This window comes from Clarias gariepinus, chromosome 17 (genome assembly GCF_024256425.1).
Source record: "Clarias gariepinus isolate MV-2021 ecotype Netherlands chromosome 17, CGAR_prim_01v2, whole genome shotgun sequence".
NCBI classification, from domain to species: domain Eukaryota; kingdom Metazoa; phylum Chordata; class Actinopteri; order Siluriformes; family Clariidae; genus Clarias; species Clarias gariepinus.
Window position 1 is genome coordinate 23,137,148 of NC_071116.1, and position 10,482 is coordinate 23,147,629.

General features: G+C 35.3%; 1 protein-coding gene across 1 annotated transcript; it reads right to left on the bottom strand.

The window, feature by feature from the left end:
- Nucleotides 1-518: 518 nt before the first annotated feature.
- On the bottom strand, nt 519-4,527 carry LOC128505496 (caspase-3-like). The gene is made up of 4 exons (XM_053475941.1): nt 4,205-4,527; nt 1,793-1,956; nt 1,496-1,628; nt 519-1,278 (listed from the first exon to the last, which is right to left on the bottom strand). The coding sequence occupies exons 1-4, from the start codon at nt 4,416-4,418 to the stop codon at nt 992-994; spliced, it is 798 nt and encodes a 265-aa protein (XP_053331916.1). The 5' UTR covers nt 4,419-4,527; the 3' UTR covers nt 519-991.
- Between the last annotated feature and the right edge of the window lie 5,955 nt (nt 4,528-10,482).

Consider the following 10,482-nt stretch of genomic DNA (forward strand, 5'->3'; position numbering starts at 1 on the left):
GAATTAAATGCATTAGAACTGCAACTGATAAAACTGAAGTGACTGAAGTTACTGAAGTTACTGAAGTGAAACTGAAAATGATGTAGGAGGAGGTTGATGATGTATTGTAAATATTGTACATTTTTATAGCTTTTTATGATGAGGTTTTTTTCCCCTTATTCATTCACTTTGATAAAACTGTCTGTAATAAAGCTGAGATGGACTTATAGCATTTAGCAAAATAATATAAAATCACACAGATATAACCAAAATAACTATGACATAATATTTGGACTTCTGTGCATTTTAACACCCTTGTATATCAAAGAAAATATGAACAAAATATTGCCTAATAGCTGAAAAAGAAATGACAGTAAAATAGTAATCAAATGTTATGGCTGTGTTTTTCAAAACTTTCGGTCAGAATACATTTATCTTGTTTTGCAGTGAAACTCACAAAGTACATAAAAAAACGACATAAAATGACAACAGTAATAAGCTATTCTTACGCTACATATTAAACTATTTTGCTGAAATTACTTAATAAAGATTCAGTAAAGATTTTTCACTCTAATAGCAGAAGCTGCTTTAAGGCCCAAAATTCATATTACTTGACTAGCTAGCTAACGTTAGTGCTTAGGGTATTTACCAGCATTTGACAATTTAAAAAGAACAAGTCTTTAAATGCAAAAGTGAGATTAGGTAAACTAAATGTCTGATGTGATGTGCATATGAGTGACCTAATCAGAGTAACACTGACAATGTATTCTATCTATTCTATTATTTACAATAATCCATAACATAAGAATGTCGTCTTATCCATCTTAAGAAATGTTTTTGCTGAAATAACACATTACTAAGAGTGAGACATAATGCAGTATGCACTCTAATATTGCATCCATTAGTTAGGTTTCTGTTCATCACTGTATAGCAGCAGCATGAGATTAAATATCCTCATAAAGGCATCCAGAAGGCTACAATTGGCGAACTTGACAACAAGTCAGAGCTTAGCTCAGCTGATAGAGCTTTTGCGAGTAGTGTGTGTGTCTCGGAGCAGCTCCGTGGCCGAAACCCTGAGCGCGTTAATGAACGGGTAGCAGTCAGCCGTGAGGCGGCTGACAAAACACGGCATCTCCTTCTTGCCCTTCAGCTCATCTCCTCTCGCCTCGAACTCGAACGCTACACGCCCATTCAGCCGTGTCAGAAACCGTGTAATCTCCCAGCCATCGCACTCCTCCAGCAGATCACAGAACGTCTTCATAAACACTGAGCCGCTCGGGTGCATGAAGGCACTGTAACCTGCACACACACACACACACACACACACACATCAAAACACAAAAGTTCAACATGGATGAATATTATTAACAGTTAAGATTTTCTTTTTTTTAAGATTTTTTAATGTGTATTTTTTCCCCTTAGTAGGCGTATTATTTAGCTAAAATAAAAATTGATGTAGAGTCCTGTAACTGATCATGGGTTTTTGCACAAATGCGTGTGCTTGAATATGTTTTACCTGGAGCTGTAGCATAAGCAACCACAGTTTCATTCGGGATTGATTGACATTCATATACATCGTCGTCATGAGAAGAGTCTACGCCGTCTGTCTCAACCTCAACCCCATCGTCCAGCTCGATGCCTCGACAAGCCTGCACACACACAGACATGTACATGCATTGAAGCAGGTATACTAGGATGATGATGACGACACACTTCATTATAATTATATAATACTACTACTAATAATACTACTAATAATACATTTTATTTTCATTCACATGCACATGAAAACATGAAGTGACATGATTCTGACCTGGATCAGAAAGAGTTTGTTTTTGCCAGCCATTGTTGATCCTCCAAATTGTGCGTATATATGTGCGAGTTTTACAGGGCGTCCGTCTGATCCGAATATCACTCCCTTTTCTCCATGACTTGATATCACACCCATAAAACAGCTGGGCACTGACTGCTGACTTTCTGCAACATCATCATCATTAATATTATTATTATTATTATTATTATTAATAATAATTTCTGAGCGCTACCATAAACTGTCATAAAGTTCAGAGGTACTGAAGCAGATTAAGCCGCTCCTTGCACAAACACACACTCACATCAGTTCCCATAAATCGATTTACACATCACTGAACACACACTGTTAAACACACCCAATTACACAACCGAACACAAGGAAACCACAAGACTTCATAATACATGACAAATCAGTTATAGATCAGGTGAGGGCTCTGGATTCAGACCAGCACATCATTCTTTTTTTTTTTACGCAACCCTTAAAGCAAACTGTATTTTAGTAGTGGCACCGTCTCAGTCCTATTACGGGAAGCAGGCTGCAGATTGAAAGTTACACACCTTGTAAAAACATGTCTAGGGTAGGCGTGTTGAATGATTAACCTGTCAAGAGCTATAACCACATCTGTCCACATCTGTAGCAGTTGCCTTACTATATCTTCACATACTATATCTCATTATCATTTCTCTATGTCATTATGTTTAGCCCTAAACAACTTTTTGTAAATTCGTAATTATTTTTTTGCACAATATTGATACATCCTTTTAATACACTTTTAAAACTGGTCATTCTTTTTTTCAAAAAGATTATAAACTTACTAGGTGCACTTCCAACTTTTGTTCTTTAAGAAACTTTATAATTTTTACAGTAATAGTATTTACTATTCATTTAGAAAATGGTCAATATTATTATAGTATATGATGCTACTTATACATAGGTACACATACATAGGGTGTACAGCCCATATACTGTATATTCTATTAATTATTTTTTCCTAATTCATTTCAGGTCTTGTTACTATTACAAATCATGGCATGCATAAGGCATGAATAAAACTCCCTGAGCATCTGCACATTTTGCAAGATTAAATATATAAATAAATAAACGTTGAATTTTTGCTATGGTGGCTGCATAAATGCATGTGGTGTTTACTTCAAACCAGGACGTGTAATGAAATTTCTCATGAATAAAGGCGATAATGAGACTCTTAGCTAAAACATTAAAAAAATGCAAACATTTTTAAAAAAGGTTCTACATCTACATCTATGAATGACAACCCCGGTCAAGGTGCCTCAGAGCCCGTTGTAGTCGTGTCCATGAGCATGACTGGAATGATCTCAGAAAAAATGCCCCCGGTTGATCACCAAAAGCATTCTGTAGTAAAATGCACAACCATATACTTGCATGTTACAGAACACATTACTCGGCTGGTTGTTTCAACATGTTTGGCCCATTAAAGGATTTCCTGGAAGGCCCGTGTTTTAGCCGTGAAGGAGGCAGTACGATCATGGCTCTGGCGTACTGAGAAAACTTTTTACCTTCATAGTATCCAAGCACCAGTGAAATGCTGGTATAAGTTATTCTGCACAATTAAAGGTCCCGGTTTGACTTGCCTCATACAAGTTGACCATAATTGCTAAAGTTAAACCATATAAAATTGCAATATCATGCAAACCTTTTTTACATTTTGATAGGCATGCCAATCCCAAAAGTAAAGTTTGGTAAAGGTAATTGGCTACTTGGTATGTTTTTCGATCATGTTATCTTCTTGACATGTCTCTTCTGTTATACTGTATTATACTGTATATTACTATATATATATATACCATATCTTTATTACCTACTGCACCTTCTGTTTGTTATAACACACTCATGCACAATGTTGCACAGTTAGACTACATATTGTACTGCATAAGTTTCTTAAATAATAAAGTAAGAAGTGCACATAGAAAGTTTATAATTCTTTTAATGTTTAAACAGCAAAATATTGTGAAGAATATTACTGAAAGGGCCAAAGAAACACCAGGTTAAAGTGTATTACACATTATTAAGTCTCACAAAAAGTTGTTTAGGTCTGATCATAATAAGATACAGGAAATGAAAAAAAATATATATATACAATATATGATTAACCTTAAAGACATATACCATGTCTATTACCTCCTGCATCTTGTTTGTTATTCATTGTAAATAGGTCACATATGCACTTCTGGTTAGGTGCTAACTGTATTTCATTTACTTCGCATAATAACAATAAAGTTAAATCAACTCTAATCTAATCATTATGCATGTATTGTATTTATTTATTTAAATGTTTGTCTTGTTTTACTTTACTGATCTCTATATCATTGCAATGTTATAAACACTTGAATGATTAACCTTATTAAATAAACGCACCCGTGGGGAATCATGTACCTGCTTTAAATGCCTCGATGATCTCGTGCGCGTCCGGGTCCATCAGGATCTTCACGAGGAAGCCGCGCCGGCTCAGAGCCGCGTGCAGGCGCTTCGTGTCCAGTCTCGCGCCGCTCCGCTTATCCAGTCCCGCGCATGCGCTGAACTTCTCCACGGACACGATGAGTACCCGGTTATGGTGAGCGGTGTTCTTACTGAGACTCGGTAAAGACATTTCTCCTAGTTTGGTTTAAATGTGCAAAATGCAGCCTGAATAAACTGATATTGATTTCACACTAAGCTGTACAGTGTGTGTGTGAGTGTTCTGCTCTCAGGTTGGTGCTGTACTGTACATTCCCTAACACTCATAAATGAGGGACGGAAGAGCCATAAATATATATCTTATTTGCACCGCCTTACAGGTAAAAAAAAACAAAATCTTGTGACAGTCTTGGCTCGTCATGTGTTATATCATTTTCTCGTACTTTGAAACTTACATAACCTTTGTGTGAATTTCACATGAAAGAAACACACTGAATAATAGCCTATACTAAAATATACAAAGTGTTCAAGTCAAACCAGGATTTTTATTGTTCATAATAAGAAAACAGTGTAATGAGAAAGAGAAAAAAACTACCTACCTACTTCCTGCTTCATGTCTAAAACGCTGGCCTCCCAGGAACTCCTTTAACACTCCAAACATGTGGAAATCACTTGCAGCGAGCTCAGAACTGTATGTGGGATGTGCGAGTTCCTGTAATATGCAAGTGGTGCAGGTGTATGATTGTGTGTACAGTTCTCACAGATAGATGCATCTCTATAGGCGACAAGCTATCCGTTGGTTTTCAAGAATCAGGCGTTCCTCTCACTGAATGTTCACGGGAACGACTGCAGTGAGATCTGAGATACCTCGGTTGGGATTGTCATCCTACGGACGTACAACCTTGTTTAAAAGGTTTGCACCATTCAAATCTGTTACTGCCGCTAAGAGTCGCATCACCGTACCATGCTTAAAGTCTTCTGTGAATGCCAATCGTTTTTTACATTCACAAAATATTTCAGCCTAAATCCACATTTGACCTGAAAGTCCTTATATTTTCCTTTTTTTTTTGCTATTAAGTTCTTCCTTATATTACCTATGACAATAGAGAGACTGTAAGAACTGTGTTACTGCTGTTATCACAAATAACAAAACAATTCTTTATTAATCTGTTTCTCATTCACTCATTTATTCAGCATATTTCCCGGGATCCCTCTGTGATGCATAGTGTCCACTAGATAGATAGATTGATAGATAGATCACGCGATAGATCAATAGATAGATAGATAGATAGTACTTTATTTATCCCTGAGGGGATTTTTTTTGTCACAACTGCAGATTCACATGACAATTTAAACATAACATACTAACAGGACAAGTTACAAACACCAGTATCTCTTACTGTATGCGCCCTTTGTGCTTACCATCAATAAAAGAAAGAACATTGCACCACGTTTTATAGCCATGTCCGGCTCAGGCACATCATTTAAAGAAAACCAGACCAGTGACAAATGCTTTTTTACTACACACAGTGTGAAGTGTGTTCATTAATCATCTTATTGCCTAATCCCTTGTCATAGCCAAAAACTACGACCTGAGGAAATGGAACCATTTAAAACCTAACACTTGATAAAGTTGTTCAATTCTCATGATTATCATTATACTCTAATAAGAGGCTTCATTGGCCTTATTGTATAAAAAGGTAGTTTCATCTTCTCTGTTCACACTGTCTGTGATACTAATCTTTTCTCACATCATTATAAAAAGATGATGCTGAATTCTCAAATCTGATTGGTCAGAAGATGTTGATTTATTTTCTGTAACAGCAGCGTGGCAAGGCAAATCATCCATCCCTCATTTATCCATTTATTTTCTTTTTTTTTTTGTGCCAAAGGCAAAAAATAAATAAATAAATAAAAATATCCATTCATTTTCCATACTATTTATCCTGTGTAGGGTCCTAACCATCTCAGGGTACAAACACAAACACCTCATATGCACAACTATACCCTACGGCCAATGTCATTTAGCCTATAAAGCAGGACAATGGGAGGAAAATGAGAAAAAATCTGGAGAAAACCCATCAGGCACTGGAGAACATAAAAACTCCACACACAATAATAGTCTCCTGTTTCAGGACTTTGGAAAAACCAGATGTAAATGTGTTTTTTTTTTTTTTTACTTTTGTTTGGATTTTTCTAACATAGTGAAGTATACAGGGTGGAGTACGACTTCTTAATTTAATGCTGAATAGATTTGGTTTGCTTTATTAACTTTAAGATAGAGTCAGCAAGACTCTTTGCAGATGAGGGAATATGGTCTTTATATTGCAAAATTACTTGTTTCTTTGATGTTCTGCTGCAGTAAATGGTAATGTAACGGTAAATGCCACAATTATTATGTGCTGTTAATTACCCAAGAAAAAAGAACATATAGGAATTGCTGTGGTTTAAGAGGAATAAACTGTTTGGGATGTGTTGTTACAGAAAAATAATATGGTGGGCCATATTACACCAATTTATCAATAAACAGCTTGTTGTGAAGTGTTTTATTCTCTGTGAAGGTTAAATAAATTACTTACAATAATGTCATCCTCCCCACCTTAACATTACTTAAGTATTTTATGTATTTCATGTATATCTTTAGTATTTTAAAATGACTTGTGTTTCAAAATATCTAAAGAGCTTTAAAAATAAAGTTGTGATTAGCTAACTAAATGTGATTTTAAAACATTTATAACATTAAATAAAATATATTATATAGAACAAATGCAGACTATAGCTGAAGCTGTATCATATTTTATACACAAATACAATGTATTATCCCTTGAGGAAATCTTGATAATATGTAGATGTATAAGATAGATTTGAGAAGGATTACTTTAATGAGTGATTATAGAGACGGAAACGGTGACGTAATCACCGCCGGTGCTTTGGGGAAAGTCTGCTATGGAGAAATACCTGAATGCTCACGACCTGAAAGTCACATGACTCAGCTACATCAACTGGAACAAATTCAACTAAAGGATTTCCACAACACAATATGAAAGAAAATGAATGTCATTACAATACATTTTATAGTTATAATTACAGTTTTTTTAATAACATAGTTATAATTATTAAATCATTTAATAAAAAAAGAAAAATTTGGAATATATATTTAAAAATGCTTTAAGTAACAAATTAAAATAAACGATTTCTGTGATGTTTTCTTGCTTTTTAATTATACTGTATGCTTTTAAAACTGTTTTGTAATTTTTTACAGAACTTTGATCATAAGTAAACTTTCAGGGAGAAGGTATAGCCTGCTTTAGAGTTCCTTATGTGTATATAAAGAAAAGTGATCATGCACAAGCTTACTTACTCTGCTCTTATATGCAGCAGAGGCCAAATGTTTTAAGAATGACACAAATATAATTTTTTGCAAAGTCTGCTGCTTTAGTATTTTTAGATTATTTTATCAGATGGTACTATGGTATACTGAAGTATAATTACAAACATTTCATAAGTGTCAAAAGCTTTAAGTATCAGTGAAAATCAACTTCTGGGTCACACTTTAACTGATGGCAACCCATTCTTGCATAACCAATTCCTGGAGTTTGTCAGAATTAGTGGGGGTTTTGAGGACTGACCACAATTTTATAAAGGGATTAAGGTCTGGGGAGTTTCCTGTTCATATAACCCTGAGCACTTAGTAATCACTTTTGTCTTATGGCAAGGTGATTCATTATGTTGGAAAAGCCATTGTTTGTCGCCAACCTTATAGATTCTTCATTTATCACTTTGTTCTTAGGCAAAACAGTGAGTGAACCCACTCCCTTGGCTGAGAAGCAACCACACACATGAATGGTGCCAATGTGCTTTACTATTGGCGTGACATGGGACTGTGATCACATTTTCTTTTCCAGATAACCTTTTTACCGGATCACCCAAACAATGGGAAATAGAATTCATTAAAGAAAATGACTTTACCCCAATCCCCAGCGGTCCAAACCCTGTCCCTTTTGCAGAATATCAATCTGTCACTGATGTTTTTTCTTGGAGAGCAGTGTCTTCATTGCTGCCCTTCTTAAAATATATGAAGGTGAGCCCTACCATCAGCTTACTTAGCATTTAACAATTTCCCCAAATTAATGCCTATGGAGTCTATGCAATTGACATCAATTGCATGAGAGAGAGAAGAGAAGGAGAGAGAGGGAGAAAGAGAGAGAGAGAGAGAGAGAGAGAGAGAGAGAGAGACCTTCTTTGTTTATATCTTCTTCATGTATTCTGTGACCTCTTCTGGTTGGTTCAGGCTTTGCAGTCTAGGCTTTAGATTCCTTGGTTACTAAGCAGCAACTAAAAGATAAAATTAACAGTGTGAAAGTAAAGAAAGCATCAGGAGTTGACGGGAACCTGAACAAAATGATTTAAACTATCAGCTCTAAATTCCATTTTAAACCTTCAATCTGGTTCAGAGTGTAGGTTTCTTCCCTGATATTTGAAATCAAGGTTTAATAAGACCAATCTATCAAAATTAAAGATGAATTCGACTTTAGTAATTACAGAGGCATTTGTGTGAATAGAAATGTGCAATATAATTGATTTGGAGATATTGGGACATCAGTTCTTTTGAGACAGGTTAATGTTAGCAGCATTTTGTCTAGTCTGATGAGTTATTCAGCTCTTGCAATAAACATGTGTCATGCAAATGAAATAACTAAATTTATGTAAGCTTATAGAACGGGATGTGGTCCCCATTATATTTGAAGGTGGCCCTAAGAGCCTGGGGCAGCAAAAAATTACATACACTATAGCTTCTTTTCGCATGAGGCTAGAAGATTGTTAAAACTAATGCACCATAAGACCAGGAGAATGAGGACTAAACTTTTGGCTCTATAGTGTATTGTATATCTCAATATGAATTTATAAAGTTAGTTCAGGTCATAAATATGTTTTTTTCTTTAACAACATTTTACTATCTTTAACTAAATAACTTTTTTGAGAAATTTCAGCAGCTGAAAAAACTGAAAACAAACTAATAAAAAATATATTTCTTTTTTATTACATTTTTTATCTATTTTTTTTTATAGGATATAAATATTTTTCCTTTATATATACATAGTCACACACCTTGGGGATTACAGAAATGTTTAAAAAAGGTGTTGTGGCATTCGCTTGCTTTAAAGCCGATAAAACAAACTGAAAATTCGAAAAGAAAGAAAAGTCCCTTGTTTTCTAAATTAGTTAATGTTTTAAGAGAACAACTTTGTCATGAAAGTGTCATGTTGATGTTCTATAAAATTCTCCTACCCATGATTTCTCCTTTTCTTCCTCCTCTTATCTTTCTCATTCTTTTCGCCTACCTCATTCTATTTCTTTTTTCCTTTCCTCCTCCTCTTTTTTGTTGCATTTCTTCTCTTTCTTTTCTTTATCTTACTCCTGCTTCTTTTTCTCATTCTTTCTCATCCTCCTCTACTTTTCATTCCTTTCTCCTCCTCCTTTTCCTTTTTTCTTTTTCACTTTTCTCTTGCTCCTCCTGTTTATCTCTTTCCTTCTTTTCACCTTTCTCTTATTCTTGCATCACTTGGACATCACTTTCTTGCATCATTTGGAGTTTGCATGTTCTCCCTGTGCTTGGTCGGTTTCCTCTGGGTACTTGTGTTTCCTCCCACAGTCCGGAGACATGCAGATTAGGTAAACTGGCAATTCCAAACTGCTCGTAGTGTGTGAATGCACATGAGAATGTTGACAGGAGATCGAAAAAATGGTACTAAATGGTCACCACTGGCCTCCACGGTCCCTGTTTGGACTACAGGGAGTGCAGAATTATTAGACAAGTTGTATTTTTGAGGAATAATTTTATTATTGAACAACAACCATGTTCTCAATGAACCCAAAAAACTCATTAATATCAAAGCTGAATATTTTTGGAAGTAGTTTTTAGTTTCAGCTATTTTAGGGGGATATCTGTGTGTGCAGGTGACTATTACTGTGCATAATTATTAGGCAACTTAACAAAAAACAAATATATACCCATTTCAATTATTTATTTTTACCAGTGAAACCAATATAACATCTCCACATTCACAAATATACATTTCTGACATTCAAAAACAAAACAAAAACAAATCAGTGACCAATATAGCCATCTTTCTTTGCAAGGACACTCAAAAGCCTGCCATCCATGGATTCTGTCAGTGTTTTGATATGTTCACCATCAACATTGCGTGAGGCAGCAACCACAGCCTCCCAGACACTGTTCAGAGAGGTGTACTGTT